General features: G+C 40.3%; 1 protein-coding gene across 1 annotated transcript in view; it reads right to left on the bottom strand.

Moving 5' to 3' along the window:
* Nucleotides 1-4,324: 4,324 nt before the first annotated feature.
* Nucleotides 4,325-18,688, bottom strand: part of LOC121377253 — a 32,363-nt gene continuing 17,999 nt past the window's right edge. Inside the window, exon 3 of the mRNA XM_041505172.1 lies at nt 4,325-5,516. Within this exon, the coding sequence (XP_041361106.1) occupies nt 4,415-5,516 (1,102 nt within the window). The 3' untranslated portion in view covers nt 4,325-4,414. The remainder of the gene's footprint in view (nt 5,517-18,688) is intronic.

Here is an 18,688-nt window from a genome sequence, read left to right as displayed (position 1 = left end):
TAGCACATACCAAAGCCTTTGATAGTTTCATCTGAAAAATGGGCCCAGGGCCTAAATTAAGAAGTTGGAAAAAATATGTTTACTATATTAGAGAAAAAAAGGTGTAAGTTTGCATACCAACGAAGTACATATATCGTTCTATGACAACCTTCATCACATGCAGACCATGTTTCAATATCGGAAGAGGAGGAATTCTAGCCACCCCATTTTAATATTTGAGGAAAGGGAAGAGGGGAGTGTTTCTGATGTCTATCAATATAACTGTTCGTGTAAGGTTAGTTTAATGGAGACATGACTTTTAGTGGTACAGCGCTCGCATGATTCGCAATCGATCTAGGATCGATCCCCGTCGGTGGACCCACTGAGCTATTTCTCGTTCCAGCCAGTGCTCCACAACTGGTGTAATAAAGGCTGTGATATAACAGATCCCATGCTGCTAATCGAAATGAGTAGCCCATGAAGTGGCGACAGCGGGTTTCCTCTCTCAATATCTGTGTAGTTCTTAACCATATGTCCGACGCCATATAACCGTAAATAAAATGTTTTGAGTGCGTCGTTAAATAAATTCATTTCATATATATATATATATATATATATATATATATATATATATATATATATATATATATATATATATATATATATATGTATTGTAATGTATTTATGTATGTATGGAATAACTGTAAACTGTCAATTCAAATACACAGATTTGTATTCGTATTTCGGAGACGTTTGTGCCACATGTTATTATTGTCGCTTATATGATTTAATTTTATGGTATACCACTGGATACAAAAAACCCACAGCTACAGTATCGGTAGTGTCATATCTATAATTAAAATGTATGTCATCATTGGCGAAAATGCTTGCCTCGAACATTTCGCTGCAAAACTATTACTGCAAAGAGTTGGCATCAATATTTTTTACAGTGTGTATAACAAATAAATATAGTTTAGGCTATACTGTAAAATACAAAGTACATGTTTATATTCAAAACGTTAGTAGAATTACGTTTTGTAATAAAATAAATTAAATTTGGTCAATAATCTATTATGTACGGAAGAGCATTAGGGCTAAGCGAAAAAAAACTAATTAGGATTTTTTTTCGAGTTGTTAACTAGAAATTTTGAGAAACTAACTTGAAATTTCCAGTTACTATCTCGAAATTTCGAGACATTAACTTGACATTTTCGAAATAAAGTCACGAAATGTCTAGTTAACATCTCGAAAAAAACTAATTAAATGTTTTTCGCTTGGCCCTAATGCTCTTGCGTATCGTATCATACACGGTTAGTGCAGATGCTTTTTTACGTTTTTCAAAATATACCACGAGAAAATTGGAATATTTGAAATTACGCATATCGAACAACAAATGTGGCGGGCGGGTATGTTATTTTAGAATTTATTTTATTGAACATTTGCTTTGAAAATTGGGTCTTTAAATGTTATTTCAAAGCTTGCCTTTGAGGCAGTGAAAAATAGCGTATAAGATTGAGTCCACGTATATACTATACATTTGGCGCCGATACAATCTTCCAAGATAACAATGTGCATTAAAAACTTCCCTCACATTCGGTAGGCGTGTATGTGTGTGTGTGTGTGTATGTGTATGTGTGTGTGTGTGTGGGGTGGGGGGTGTGGGGGTGTGTGTTTCGAAACCCCTCCTGCTCACATATGGTTTTTTTAACAATATATTTTCCGGGGAAGCATGACTCGACCCCCCCCCCCCCCCCCCCCGACTCCCACCCCAACCCCATAAACTTCGCTTGCGTCCACCTCACCCTGTTAAAGCCGTGTGCGAAAATAAATTATAATTTGTGTGTGTGTGTGTGTGTGTGTGTGTGTGTGTGTGATTCACCGGGGGGTCGTTTCGAAACCCCTCCACCTCTGCTCAAGCAATATGGTTTTATTTTAACAATATTATTTCTGAACCGGGGAAGCATGACTCGACCCCCCCCCCCCCCCCAACGTCTGACTCCCACCCAACCCCATAAAACTTCGCTTGCAACAGTCCACCTCACCCTGTTAAAATGTCTGCACAAGCTTATGTTCAGGCACGTAGTAACCACAAAAAGGGGCGAAGGGGCGGATTCCTTTTGAAGCCAAAAACATTAAAATGTGCTTGTGCTCCCTCCGCACTATAGTGTGTTCGCCCATCACATATTGGGGTGTTGCAAAAACATGGATAACTAGAACCACTCCAGGTGTACGAAAATGAATATTCTAAATAATAAAATGTAAGTACTCCTAATTTAAAATATCAAAAACGGCTTTATTAGTGAAAAACTACGTCGTAGTGTTTAAAAACTAGGGTGTGTTACTTTAATATCATCCGACTATACGAATTTGTCTTAATAAACAAGTCGGTTGAAGTGCTTGCGTCGCAGGATCGAACCACCTCGGTGGATCAATTCAACTGATTGGGTTTTTTTTCTCGTTCACCACAACTAGTCAAAGGCCCTGGTATGTGTTTTCCTGTCTGTGGGAAAGTGTATTCAAAAGATCCCTTGCTGCTAATGGAAAAATGTGGGGGGTTTCCCCTGATCACTACGAGTCAGAATTACCAAATGTTTGACATCCAATAGCCGATGATTAATTAACCAATATGCTCTAGTGGTGTCGTTAAACAAAACAAACTTTAATAAACAAGATGGAAAGAACCGAGTTATGCTCATGACGGGGTCCACAAGTGGGTCAGGATATTATATGCAGACGTTTTGCTAACACTTGAGGCTTGCTCAGCGGGAAGACCGATCGCTCGTGAGACTGGTTTTTTCGCCTAGCGTTAAAGAAATGTAATGTAATAGAAGACGATGGTACCAGTCAAATTGTTCGCAAGCGCTTGGCCTACTGAACACGCCCTGGTATCACCAGTTTGGTGAATAGTTGACGGTAGCTCGAGATGACTCGAGCTAGAATCACGAGTGCATGTCAACACCAGGGGCGTAGCGTCGTCTAGACCTGGGGTGGGTGGTGGGGTTGGTCGAATATGAACATTAGCGAACCTTTTTGTCCGCATTCCTCTGGACAACTAGGACTTTTTGAATAGCCTAATATTGCGCTGTAAAAAAAAGTTGTTTTAGCTTCAGCCTACCCTCTCAACCTACGCCTCTGTTTACAGATTTGTCCAACCTGTCTCGAAGTGGTGGCAGTGCTCTTACAGGCAAAGTGGGAAGATGTGTGATCTGAGAAGTGGCAGTCCTCATATTCCGTGCCGATACTCAATACAAATCCTTGGCACCCATACCCGAGGGAGGGGATGTTGCCGAAAATGGTTCAGTTTCATTGGATGAGCAATACTGTTAGACCAATTACGTCGTGTGTTACATTTTGGTTGCTACGGTAAATGGCCAATAATCGCGTCCTTTATTTGTCACGACGTATTGGCCCTATCTGCAAGTCTCACTACACAGATTCCACCGGTCATTGAAATTTATATAAAATTGTTCAAATAAAGATTACTAACAGAACGGGTTCCAAATGGCACTAACGACACAAACCATTTAGAAGGTACTTTATATTTTCACTCCAAAAATATTAACGCGTCAGTGTGGGATTTTTGGGGCTGCTGGGTTTGGTGGGTGTTTTTTTTTTTTTTTACCAACTCCTTGCTTTGGCAAACTGAAACATGCCCTTTTAAAAATGTTGTAACCCCCCTCCCCCCAACATAATCCCGGATCCGCCGTGACGTAACAAACAAACAAAAATAAGAAGGAAAGATAGAAGACGTCTGGGCATCTTTATTTCAAACCTTTTCGGGAGCATGCCCCCGAACCCTGTACATATCCGTGACGGGACATAGCTCGGTGGTAAAGCGCCCGCCTGATGCGCGGTCGGTCAGGGATCGATCCCCATCGGTGAGGCCATTGGGCTATTTCTCATCCCAGCCAGTGCACCATCACTGGTATATCAAAGGCCGTGATATGTGCTATCCTGTCTATAGGATGGTGCATATAAAAGATCCCTCGCTACTAATGAAAGAATGTAGCTGGTTTCCTTTCTAAGACTGTATGTCAAAATTACCGTATGTTTGACATCCAATAGTCGATGGTTAATAATTAAATATGCTCTAGTGGTGTCGTTAAACAATAACCAAACCAAAACCGTACAGATCTCGCTCCCTTTGAGACCTCGTCTCATTTGGCTTTGGCAAACTCAAACTTGCTCTTAATAAAATAGTGTGACCCACCCACCCCCACCCACCCCATAACAAAATCCTAGATCCACCGAACGTTGCTGATGGTAACGTAACAAACAGAAATGAAAATAAGAAGGAAACCAATAATCAAAGTCAAAATAAACTAAAGAGAAGAAGTTAGAAGGCTTCGCATTTATAACAATTTTATTATTTAGTAAAAAAAAACAAAAAAAAAACTACATAATGGATTTAATTGTCACAATTATTGGTGTTATATCACAGCGCACGCAGTTTGTTAGTATACAACTGTTTTTGGATATTAAATAATCTCGCGGCCTCTTTGTAAATCATGTTATCTGCCGATAACGCTTCTTTAACGTAAATATCATCACGTAAATAATGCAGGTCATTCTCGTCAAAAAACTCGGATTTTCTCTGAACAACACTTGTGGCACTATTTTCACTTGTTACGTCTTCATCCGCCACATCAGGACGAGTTTTCTTCGTTTCGTAACACTTCGTAAACGGAAGTTTGTAAACCGTCTGAAACATTTTCAGCGAGTCTGCCATCTGATCGTAAAGGCCGACAACTCCAAACCACTGTTCCAAATGTCTGACGATGTAGCTGGTCGCGTGTATGATATCTATTTTTGAAAACTTTTCCATGAGCACTTTCTGCTTTAACCAGCACGGCGAATCGTGCTTATTTCCGAACCAGACCTCGTCCGGAACTGTGACGCTAACGTTAACGGAGTCTGTACAAAAATGCGGACTGAAGATGAGCTGTTTAAAAAGTTCGCTCCCGTGGAAAAGAATCCACTGTCTGAGGGTGACCTTGTTCGCGTTAACCCCCTGACACAATTCGTCGGTCAGCTCATATTTACAATACTGGTAGTTAGACAGGGCCTGTTCGAGTGGGTTTCTAAACATCATGACGTAAGAACAGGACACATTGAGGCTCTCGCACACGCCAAACGAATAACTCCCGCGATGAATCTTTATCTTATTTCTGAATTTCTTCATCTTGTCGTCTGCTGATTCCCACGCCAGACGATTTCCACTCGACATGATTGGTGATGTCGATAAATAATTCGTGACGCTGATTCTGCGCACGCATTCCATAAGCGGTACATCCGCTGCACGTGGATTGTCTCCAAATACTAGACTTCCGGTTACGTACTCGTTGTCTTGGAAACCGTCAGATCGGTCGTGTTTCGTTCTGTGGAAGAAATTGGGCAAAGTGTTCTTCTTGGGTAGCCATGGAAACTTGAGCTTGACAATGCGGTCGTCTTCTGTTTCCTGTTGTGACGTAATGTTGTCAGTCTTCCGTTGGGCCAAGTGGAGAGATCGGACCAGTCGTTCAAGATGTTTTCTTTCCCTAGAGAAAAACAGAGAAACAACAAAATTAGAATGCAGGAATAGAGATTTAATAACACCTAAACAGGTGCATGTGTAGGAAATTGTACTGTTGTGAGTAAAAAGATTTGTTTTGTTTAACGACACCACTAAAGCACATTGATTTATTTATCAAACATTTTGCTAATTTTAACATACCGTCTGGAAACCGTGTACATTTTTTTTTGTGCATTAGACTTAGTAGAACGGATCCTTCATATGTACCATTCCAGAGACAGGATATCACATACAACAACGGTCTTTGATATACCAGTCGTGGTGAACTGGCTGGGTGGGAAAAAAATTGCCGTGATAAGTGACGTTTCTAGGGAGATTCGGGTAATGGTTACCCCCAAAATTATATGTAAAAACAAGAAGAAATAATTCGCACAAAAAAACCCACACCCCCCAAAAAACTAAACAACAACAAAACCCCACAACAACAACAAACAAACCAACAATAAAAACAACACAACAACATAAACACCGAACAAAAACCAACACAACATATATAGTATAGTTAGGCCAGGGACAGTGGGTAGAACAGTGGGTAGAACAGTGGTAAACGAAAAACATATTAGAAAACACTATCACAGATGATTATAAAGTATATGGTTAAACCAGGGAAATAGTGGGTAAAACTGTGGTAAACGAGAAACATATTAGAAAACACTATCACAGATGGTTGTAAAGTATATGGTTAAACCAGGGAAATAGTGGGTAAAACTGTGGTAAACGAGAAACATATTAGAAAACACTATCACAGATGGTTGTAAAGTATATGGTTAAACCAGGGAAATAGTGGGTAAAACTGTGGTAAACGAAAAACATATTAGAAAACACTATCACAGATGGTTGTAAAGTATATGGTTAAACCAGGGAAAGAGTGGGAAAAACTGTGGTAAATGGAAAAAGATATTTGAAAACATTATCATAGATGATTAATGGTAAACGAAATAAAATATGTGAAAACATTATCACAAATGATTATAAAACACGTTTAAAAAGACGTTTATGACATATGCTGTATCCGCCACTGTCAGGGAAATGCCGAGAATGTTGCCAGCCCTCCACCACGATAAGGAACAGCGCGTGCATGTGCAAAAACAGTGACCAACTCCCTGAAATGCCGGAAGGGCGGAAGCAAGTAAACATTGGGTGCTGGAGGCCGACAGATCGACGGCACAAAGCAAAATTTCGAGGGGGTGGGTTGCTCCCCCGTAAAATGTCAAAAACTAGATGTCCTGAAATGCAATTTCCTGCGCTCTACAAGTAAAATTCATCTCTGCGTCAATATATACCACCAAGTGTATTTTTGATTCAGAATTATTGGGAGATTGGGATCCAGAAAACCCATTTGGGAGGCCGGGGGGGGGGGGGGGGGGGTGCAGTGACATGAGGTGAAATGCCATGGGAACCTTGGGGGAGGTTTGGAGGGGGATTGTAAAAAAAATGAAAATTAATATATAATAAAATAATAACTATCGCAAAATTTAGGCCCCCCTCAACCACCCCTAGATCCACCTCTGGAATATATTATATTACTGACCCCATCACATTCTGGCATTGATCGTCTAAGCCTATAGATGTCAATACATGCTATTTACAGCCAACTTTTTCTCGTTTTCACTGAAAGCAGCTGAAATCTGATGTTCTGATTACACAATATTTACGTTTTTTTGACTGGTGTACCGCGTGGCTCACCGGCTAAAAGGTGCACGTCGTGGATAATATGACTGTTTATACGATAATCCACGGAACGACGGAATAACTGCAGATAGCATTTCACAACACGGCATTAAACTGTCATAACATTCAAACAAGAACGCGCAGATACACCGGGCCTGACTGTGGATTTTAGACTTGGAATGTAATAAGGAAAAAAGGAAATGTTTTATTTAACGACGTACTGAACACATTGTATTTACGGTTATATGGCGTCAGACATATGGTTAAGGACCACACAGATAGTGAGAGAGGAAACCCGCTGTCGCCACTTCATGGGCTACTCTTTTCGATTAGCAGCAAGCGATCTTTTATATGCACCATCCCACAGACAGGATAACACATACCATGGGCTTTAATATACCAGTCGTGGTGCACTGACTGGAGCGAGAAATAGCCCAATGGGCCCACCGACGGGGATCGATCCCAGACCGACCGCGCATCGAGCGAACGCTGTACCACTGGGCTACGTTCCGCCCCTGGAATGTAATAACACCAGCTTAGTTGGAAAAGACGCATACCCTATTTTCAGCTCGTGGAAATGGACACCCCCCCCCCCCCCCCGAGTGGATCCATCCTTTGATTGGATTTCCCCGTCCAACCCAGTGCCCCACGACATGTATATAAAATGTTTTCTGATATAATTACCTATTTTGAACTTGTACACGCCTTTTCAACTTTTTTGTTTTTCTTTCTTTTTTTTCTTCTTTTTTTTGTGGGGGGGGGGGGGGGGGGGGCGAAAATTCAGTTTATTTAAACTATGGACTTGATGGTTGTAAAGCTGCGTTCGTGACAGGTGCCACCGGTGGGGCAGGATATACTTATCCCTCGCGAACATCTGATATCATCACTGTTTTTACAGTGATTCATGAGTGCATTCCAACACAGCTGTATATCTTCCACTGAACTCTATCCTGTGCAAGTTTGGGTTTACTAAGCTAGTTTTGGAGTGGCAGTCATCCTCTAAAGGCCCTGCTACACGATACGAGTTGACTCGGATTGCAACGCCTTATCAGCAAATCGTAACGTGTGGCATGTCATACGACTGAATCGGCCCGAGTCACTCGTACGAGTCGAAGTTTAGAACCTGGGGCCTAATTCGCTAAACTCTCGCAACTTTGCGATCTCGCAGTGCAATGCTAAAAGACTTGCAAAGAGGATGCTTTGTTGTCTAACAGAGCCTAAGAGATCTTTGTAAATTAAGCCCCTGTTCTATTTTACTACGATTGATTCAGACATTTAGTGACGTTGACCAATCAGATCATGGCACAGATAACCTCGACCTTCTGAGTGTAATAACGGAAAACTCTGTTCGCGTGTCGTTGGCACAGACCCAACAGCTCAGAGTTGTATCAGGGGCACAACTCTTTGTGGGATGTGTCCAGCAAGGGATCTTTTATATGCACCATCCCACAGACATACCACGGCCTTTGATATACCACTAGCTGTGACGAGAAATAGCCCAATGGTCCACCGACGGGGATCGATCCCACACCGACCGCGCATCGAGCGAGCGCTTTAGCACGGTCCTAAATTATCAGAGAGAACTTATTAGTGTTATCATTTATTACTAAAAGTGAACAGTAACTTGAAACCAATGTGTTATTTAAATACTGCAGAGATCAACCTACTTAGCATTTTTTGTAATGAGGAACTATTGCTTTTATCCAAGTAAGGTTTAAGCACGCTGTCCTTGGCACACACCTCAGCTATCTGGGCTGTCTGTCCAGGACAGTGGGTTAGTGGTTAGTGAGAGAGAAGTCAGTGTAGTGGCCTTACACATATTCATTAAGTCGTTAAAACTCGCTCTAGGTGGGGAGCCAGTACCGGGGTCCGAACCCAGTACCTACCAGCTTTAAGTTCGATGGCTTTACAACTAAGCCACCGAGGCTGGTTCACGACAAATGGTAGCGCGATGGATACCCTTATTGTCGTTTTGAGGGACGAGATGTAACCTCGTGGTAAAGCATTCGCCTGATGCACGTTCGGTCTAGGAACGACCCCCGCCGGTGGGCCCATTTGGCTATTCCTCCTCCCAGCCAGTGCACCACGACTGGTATATCAATGGCCGTGGTATGTGCTATCCTGTCTATGGTATGGTGCATATAAAAGATCCCTTGCTACTAATGTAAACAAATGTAGCGGGTTTCCTCTCTGAAACTGTATGTCAAAATTACCAAATGTTTGACATTCAATAGCCGATGATTAATAAATCAATGTGCTCTAATGGTGTCGTTAAACAAAGCAAATGTAATGGGTTAATAGTTAGTGGTTAATGAGAGACATCCGTGTAGTGGCCTTACACATATCCATTAAGTCGTTAAACTCGCTCTAGCTGGGGAGCCGATACCGGGGTCCGAACCCAGTACCTACCAGCATTAAGTCCGATGGCTTTACACCTACGTCACCGAGGCCGGTTCACAAAACAAATGGTAGCGCGATGGATGATGCCCTTATGTTCGTTTTTGGAATTCTTAAAACCGCGAGTCCATGGCCGGGCCATGACAAGTGCCAAGAATTGACAGTTTGCCAAAACTAACAGTTTCCTGCCTCATGTTACGTGCCACATGCTCGCCTCTTTAAAACTACATCAGACACCCGACCACAAGCGAGAAGTTAACACGGAGGAGGCAGGCACGCGCCGAGAGAGGGCACGTGTTTATTGGCGGGTAATTGGTCCCCTGGTTAGCGGAAGAAAAAGTATAAACGGAACGTGCGTAAATAGTAAACCAAACGACGAAGATGAAGTCTCGATCTGCGCACACTCTTTTTGCTAGCTATGTTTTAAATCCGCCGTAGACGGCCTCAGACCACAATTAATTTCGCTATATGTTTCTATATAGCCTTAGTGGCTATAACATTTTTATTAATATCAGCAGGCCCGTGGATTTTTGTACATACCCTGAAAACGACAACCCCTGTTGTCCAGCTCTTTCTCCCAGCATATTGGTTTAAACAAACACACCCTCTAAAACAGGCCGGAGTACTCCCATTTTACACAAAAAGCACTACTTTTGCATGGGCCGGAATTACCACAAACAAGTCTTCAATGTCAACAAGTTACACATGTTTACAAACTACATGATCTCCCCTGTCACGTCAGTCAAATAGTTGCCACTTCATAGCTGTCTGCCATAAAATAATCACAGTCAAACAGCAGACTACTTGCGCGGTCAAATTTCGGGATTTTCGACAACCAAATGGGAAGATAACTGTAATCTGAGGCCAGACTCTGGGTTCTACTGACTTCGAGTTGACAAACTCAGGGCGACCAACCTAATGGAAATATTTTTCCGGAATTTTCTGGTATTTTAATTTTTAAGAGCACGAACGCCACTTTCAAATCAAAAAGTTTAAAGGGACATTTCTGAGTTTGCTGCACTGTAAGACGTTTCCGAAAATTAAAATATGTTTACGATTAAAGTTACATATTAAATATATTTTCTTGTTTAGAATATCTACGTCTGTATATTCAATGTGTTTCTGGTCGTTTTAATATTTGTAAGAAGCCTAAACTGGATTTTGTCTTCAAATAATTTCGTACGTACGAAAAAAATATATTTTAGGAAATAAAATAAAGTTTAACCTAGTACAAATAGTAGAACGATCAGAAACACGTTTAATATGCAGCCACTAATATTTTATGCAGAAAAATATGTTTGATATGTAATTACAATCGTTGAAAATTCTCTGTTAGTCGATAACATCTCAAAAATTGCATCAAACTCGGGAATGTACCTTTAAAGCACGCGAAAACGCCATTTTCAAAAATAAAAAATTAAAATAAAATAGCACCATGTTTGACATATTTAAACAACAACTAAAGAGATACATAACAATACAATGTTTTATTATTATTTATTGGATTGTCATGTATTCAGTAATAAAAGTATAAATCAATCCACGAAAGTGGCAGATGTTTTCTACTTCCTTTTAGGGATAGGCCTACTTTATGGCTTGTCTAGTAAAACATGCTAAGTATGTTAATCAGGGTAAATAAAGTTTAAATAAACAGCATTATCACACATACACACACACGCATGCGCGCACACACAAACCAAAAAACAAAAATCATGAAAACCCCCACCTAAAAGCCCCACTTTATTAGCAAATAGTGTAGTACAGTTTCACTCCCACCTACAGATTAGTAATAAAGTGTCAAACAAACTTGGGTCCAATGTTATTTTTATGTAGGTGCATTGCCATATTTGCATTATTCCATCAGTGGGGTGGAACTAATTTGTGGTTACTGAATCGGGGACGAAACGTCTGGTACCCACATTAAGACTGGATATCGTTCTGCATTACGCTTACCCTTACATTCTATTAGAGTAGCACTTTTGGGGTGCCAGTGTACGTAAAGAAACATATCGCGGCAAAATCTAACAATGGTTTGTAAAAAATTACACTGTTTATAGTTTAACTTACTTGAATAAAACGAGATCGGTAATTATATTAATGTCATGAATGTGTCACAGATTACTGGTATTATTTAGTGAAATGTTGCATGTGAAAGCATACGAAAAGAAGAGAATTGTGAATTCATTTCTTTTGTTTTCGTACGATCGCAAGTGTTATATATTCAGGGCGACCAACCTAATGGAAATATTTTTTCCGGAATTTTCTGATATTTTTATTTTTATGCGCGCGAGCGCCCTTTTGAAAACAATAATTTAAAGTGCGTGAAAACGTTATTTTCATAAAATTTATTTTAAACAGTGCGAAAAATCATCAACTTGGCGATTCTACGGAGTAGTCCAACTAATCAACTTGGCCATTTCTACGGAGTAGTCCAACTCATCAACTTGGCCATTCTACTGACTAGTCCAACTCGTCAACTTGGCCATTCTACTGAGTAGTCCAACTCATCAACTTGACGATTCTTCCGAGTAGTCCAACCCATAAACTTGGCCATTCTACTGAGTAGTCCAACTCACAAACTTGACGATTCTTCCGAGTAGTCCAACTCGTCAACTTGACGATTCTTCCGAGTAGTCCAACTCGTCAACTTGGCCATTCTACCGAGTAGTCCAACTCATCAACTTGACGATTCTACCGAGTAGTCCAACTCATCAACTTGACGATTCTTCCGAGTAGTCCAACTCTTAAACTTGGCCATTCTACTGAGTAGTCCAACTCATAAACTTGGCCATTCTACTGAGTAGTCCAACTCATCAACTTGACGATTCTTCCGAGTAGTCCAACTCGTCAACTTGGCCATTCTACCGAGTAGTCCAACTCATCAACTTGACGATTCTACCGAGTAGTCCAACTCATCAACTTGACGATTCTTCCGAGTAGTCCAACTCTTAAACTTGGCCATTCTACTGAGTAGTCCAACTCATAAACTTGGCCATTCTACTGAGTAGTCCAACTCATCAACTTGACGATTCTGAAAATTGATTAGTTGATAACGTGTGCGTCTTCCAACTCCGTTATAGTCAGACCAAACTCTCACGGTAGTTCAATATTTCAAATTCAGTTTGACACATGCCAGGGACATCATGCTTGAACCGTAATCCAATATAACTCTAGTATGATATCAGCACTCCCGGGAGGTTATTGTTAGTAACGGAAGCTGTTTTTGTTTTTCTCTAACCTTGAACCGTAATCCAATTTAACTATAGTATGATATCAGCACTGCCCGGAAGGTTATTGTTAGTAACGGAAGCTGTTTTTGTTTTTCTCTAACCTTGAACCGTAATCCAATTTAACTATAGTATAATATTAGCACTGCCCGGAAGGTTATTGTTAGCAAAGGAAGCTGTTTTGGTTCTCTGCAACCTAGAACCTTAATCCAATATAACTATAGTATGATATCAGCACTGCCCGAGGTTATTGTTAGTAAAGGAAGATGTTTTGGTTCTCTGCAACCTAGAACCTTAATCCAATATAACTATAGTATGATATCAGCACTGTCCGAGGTTATTGTTAGTAAAGGAAGATGTTTTGGTTCTCTGCAACCTAGAACCTTAATCCAATATAACTATAGTATAATATCAGCACAACCTGAGTGGTTATTGTTAGTAAAGGAAGATGTTTTGGTTCTCTGCAACCTTGAACCTTAATCCAATATACTATAGTATGATATCAGCACTGTCCGAGGTTATTGTTAGTAAAGGAAGATGTTTTGGTTCTCTGCATCCTAGAACCTTAATCCAATATAAATATAGTATGATATCAGCACAACCTGAGTGGTTATTGTTAGTAAAGGAAGATGTTTTGGTTCTCTGCAACCTTGAACCTTAATCCAATATACTATAGTATGATATCAGCACTGTCCGAGGTTATTGTTAGTAAAGGAAGATGTTTTGGTTCTCTGCAACCTCAAAAGTTCCCTGTATTCTTGTGATGTTATTTTCTCCCACTCGTTCCCAGTTTGTTTCTACAGCTGCCGTTGTCAATGTGATTAATCTTCGCTGATTACACGGAGTACACGTACAGGCAACAATACAACCAGACGTACAGCTATTTTAGTGTACGCGGTGTACGAGAGATACAAAAAATATCTATTTAAAGCAATTTGCTCAAGTGCTGCTGCACATTCCTTTCCTTTCTTACTACTAGTATTATCTTGCAGACTGCAAAAGTGGTTTGCGGATATTACAAACTCTTCTAGTCTGTTTACGTTAATAGGGAACCGTTGAAATGACCTGTAACTCTTATATTAAAAGGACTGTCTCGAGTTTGCAACCATTGTAAGATGTTTGCGATAACAGAGCCTTGTTGGCGACTACTATTTCATACTAAACACATTTTCTTGTTTAGAATACCAGTGTCTATACATATATATGTTTGCGGTCGTATACTAATGTTTGTAGCACTTTTTTTTCCTTTAATTCGTGATATATATTTTTCGTACGTACGAAATTATTGAGGTAAAATCCGCTTTGGGCTACTACAAGCACCAGAACAACAACAAACACCTTGTTTAATTTGTATGTTACGTCATCAAAAAGGCTCTAGTGGTCGGAAACATTTTACGATGGTTGTAAACTCAGGATTGTCCCTTAAAATATATGCTTAAAAAAACAAAAAACTCCAGAGAGGTTAAAATCTTTTAAACCCATATGACTATAACCGTTGGTTTTGTTTAACACACTCGGACACAAAACAAATTCACGTACCATCAAATTCTACAGACTAAATCTCATTCATTTCCTTTCTTACTGTTCAGTGAAACCAATATAAAACATTAAAGGCACACTGTCACGGATTTAAGGACCTTATTTCTCTAAAAAAAAAATGGATAATAAATAAAAAATTACATTAATTGTTGGAAACCAAATCTAGCTATCGCATCACCTTAACTGAACCATGATGGAGTGAACTCCATGTCATCCCTCTCGGCAATTTTAATTTTTGAATTATGGACCATTGCCATAATTCAATTATTTTTACAAAATGTCATTAATAAATGGAGTATGGTGGTTATGAAGATGGTTGAATAAAGTACATTTAGGGACAAATCAAATTATTTTTGTTCAGGTAATACTCTGTTAAACCATTAAATAGGTCAGCGGTCCAACTAGAAACACAAATACTGGAGACGCATACTATTATTTGTTTACGAAGCCTGTTTTAAACGTACACGCGGGTAACTACATACATTTACAATGCTTAAACACCCGCGTTTAAAGACGCATACCCTAGTTTCCAGTTTAGTTCATCTACAAACCTGTAACACATTTGGATAAAGTTACAACATGGTGAAAGAAGAGTTTGTGACGTTAAAACCGCGAAATATCTTTACAAAATAGACCACAACTCGAATCAATAACCGCTACTTCTCAGACGCACGTGCGTTTTTAAAAATATGAAAAATGCATTTTGTGGTATTAAACAGAACAGGATGACCAGAAACACTTCGGTTTAAGGGAAATGGATACTCTAAACAATAAAACAAATAATGTTTGATTTCAGTGATCATAAACGGCTTCAACAGTGAACAATGTGCTGTGGTGTTTAAAACCTGGGGTCTGTCCCTTTAAGAAAAACGGGCTTCGTAAATTCGGCCTCAAAAGTTTAGACAGAAATACCAAAATATTATAACACTAATCGTAACGTTTTCAAAACGAAAGGTATGCTGTATTTGTATAAAAGTTAAAGTTTTTTTTTTTTTTTTTTTAACGGCACCACTGGAACACATCGATTAATTAATCATCGGCCATTGGATGTCAATTGTCAAACATTTGGTAATTCTCATACGTAGTCATTAGAGGAAACCCGCTTCATTTTTCTTAATGCAGAAAGGCATCTTTTTATATGCACTTTCCCACAGACAGGATAGCTCATACCACGATCTTTGGCCAGCTGTGGTCTCTGTATAACACACCATCACTAAGAAACCTTACTACATTTATTTAGAAAAACAAAAACAATGCTAGTCTTGTGAAATGATGTTTTTTTCCTCCTTCACATGTTTGAGATATTTTTGATTACGTACTTGATGTTCTTTCTAACTCTTTCTCTCCAATTCTCTCTCCAACTCTCTCTCTCTCTCTTTCTCTCTCTCTGTCTCCTTCCTTCCCTCCCCACCCCTTCTCTCTCTCACCAACTCTCTATCTCTCTCCAACTATTTCTCTCTCCGATTCTCTCTCTCTCTCCTCCTCCCCTCTCTCTCTCTCACCAACTCTCTATCTCTTTCTAACTCACTCTCTGTCTCCGTCTCTCTCACCACGACTGGTATATCAACGGTCAAGGTATGTGCTACCCTGTATGTGGGATGGTGTATATAAAAGATCCCTTGCTACTAATGGAAAAATGTAGCGGATTTACTCTCTAAGACTTATATGTCACAATTACCAAATTGTTGACAACAAATAGCCGATGATTAATAAATCAATGGGCTCTAGTGGTATCGTTAAACAAAATAAACTTTAACTCTCCTGCACGCCGCTGTAAGCTGTGTTAAACACTATGTGTCTGGGTTTTTTTTCCCTCTCTCTCTCACTCCCACCCCTGTCTCAATCACTCCCTCTCGTGTACGCCGCTATCAGCCGTCTTAAACAATGTGCTGGGGTGTCGTTAAACAAACATTCCTTTCCTTTCCCTCTTCTCTCGCGTACGCCGCTATCAGCTGCCAGTGCCACGCCGAAGATATAGTGGCCTGTCACACACGAGTATCTGCAATCAGCACTTTCCTCCAGTGAATGATTGCATGTCAACTTCGTAACGCAGATAAATAAACACGGCACTACACATACACACGCGTGCGCGCCCGACTTCGGGCTACATCCTCAACAGTTGCACCAGCTCTGCATATAACAATAATAGTAGAAGAGAAATGTTTGTTTAACGACACTTGAGAACACGGGAAACTACGACTATTTGGTGTCTGATATAAGGTTATTTTAACATTTGGGAGGGAAAGCGAGAGACAGAGAGACAGAGAGATATAGGAAGTGAGAGAAAGGAAGAGAGTGAGAGAGAGAGAGAGAGAGAGAGAGAGAGAGAGAGAGAGAGAGAGAGAGAGAGAGAGAGAGAGAGAGAGAGAGAGAGCGAGAGAGAGAGCGAGAGAGAGAGAGAGAGAGAGCCGTCACACAGGTTATTCCTGTCTATAAAGCAGCAAGGAATCTTTTCTTTGTACGACAGTCGTAGGTCACTGAATAAGGTGGGGGAAAAAACCCAGACTACTTCACTGATTAGATCCTGCGATCCAGCGCACCTCAAACGAGCGCTCTACCACTGAGCTAGGACCTTAAATACGTTTTAGTTGGAAAAGACGTTTCACCTTATCTAAGTTATCTAACGGCCAGTCATTCATTCGTAGTTTTTTTCGTGCTTATAACCAAGGTTCAAGCACGCGGTCCTGGGCACACACTTCAGCTATCTGGAGTTTGTGATTAGTTGTTAGGGTGAGAGAAGTTAGTGTAGTGGTTTTATAACTCATTTACTATTTATCTATTTATACTAACACACTGAGTGACTGGTAACACTTTTATTTCACTGGTATTTTAAGATATTTCACTAAATGTTATATAATAACGTATTTTATCATTCAAAAAAAGTTTACCGACTATGTCAGACGAAACTAATGGGCCAGTGAACAATAATGTTTAGTACGTACAGTAGATATTGAATAGTGTTCCACTTGTATAACTTTTTTGGTTAGTAACTGACATTACCTTTTTGTATCATGCAGCATTTTACAAGCTATGAATCAAAGTAAAAATTGTACCATCACTAGACAGCATAACAAACTCCTTGCACTGTTCTGTATTCCATACTTTTCCCGCTACTCAACTTCAAAACTAGGTACCTTTCTTTATCTCGTCTATCTCACTCTCGTTCTCTCTCTCTCTCTCTCTCGTTCTCGTTCTCTCTCTCTCTCTCTCTCGTTCTCTCTCTCCTCTTTCTCGTTCTCCTCTCTCTCTCTCTCTCTCTCTCTCTCTCTCTCTCTCTCTCTCTCTCTCTCTCTCTCTCTCTCTCTCGTTCTCGTTCTCGTTCTCGTTCTCGTTCTCGTTCTCGTTCTCTCTTCTCTCTCTCTCTCTCTCTCGTTCTCGTTCTCTCTCTCTCTCTCTCTCTCTCTCTCTCTCTCTCTCTCTCTCTCTCTCTCTCTCTCTCTCTCTCTCTCTCTCTCTCTCTCTCTCTCTCTCTCTCTCTCTCTCCATCCTACTAACTCGAATAGTGTGTAACTGCGTCATCGCAACCCCTCAAGGCTTTGGGTCTCCCTAAATAATATGTAAGCAGCAATGATGAGAATTTACATCACGCCTCAAACAGCCAAGTGTTGTCAATATGTGAAGAGAAATAATCACAACGCATGCGACGTAGAAATGTCAGACCGTTACCAAGCTGTGATGGGTGGTCTCCCCTGGCTGACTGACCAGTACCGAGTCTCCGCGCGCTGTTTATTGTGTTAAGCTAAAAACAACACCGCCACCTGGCGGCCTTCATAGGAAACACCTGATATCTTAATATTTTCATTCTTTTTGGCAGCGCTATAATTGCCACCAGAATTAGGGGATATCCGGTGTATGCAGCCGTTTTGAAGATTCAAAGAGGATTTTGAAGGGAAGTAGAGGTGGGGGTGCTGGTGCTGGTGGCGATTAGGTGAGTGGGTGGGTGGGGAGTTAATAATTTAAAAAAAAAGAAGTTAATAGTTATGGAGAGATGAATACCCCCCCTCCCCCCACCGCCTTCCCCAACATATCTTCTTTTTTAAATCTTTAAATATTCTTAAAAATATAAATAAAGGACAGTTAAAATTAAATGTTCTACCATTCTCAAAATGTGACACTATTGCCAAGCACAAACAAAATTACAGTTTTAATAAACTCGATCGGTTGTTTGCGCAATCAACACAGACGTCAAAAGAAAGAAAGAAAGAAATGTTTTATTTAACAACGCACTCAACACATTTTATTTACGGTTATATGGCGTCAGACATATGGTTAAGGACCACACAGATTTTGATAGGAAACCCGC

Source organism: Gigantopelta aegis, chromosome 7 (assembly GCF_016097555.1).
Source record: "Gigantopelta aegis isolate Gae_Host chromosome 7, Gae_host_genome, whole genome shotgun sequence".
Classification (NCBI taxonomy): Eukaryota; Metazoa; Mollusca; class Gastropoda; order Neomphalida; family Peltospiridae; genus Gigantopelta; species Gigantopelta aegis.
Note: the sequence above shows the minus strand (reverse complement) of the source record. Positions and strands in the feature narration are given on the sequence as shown.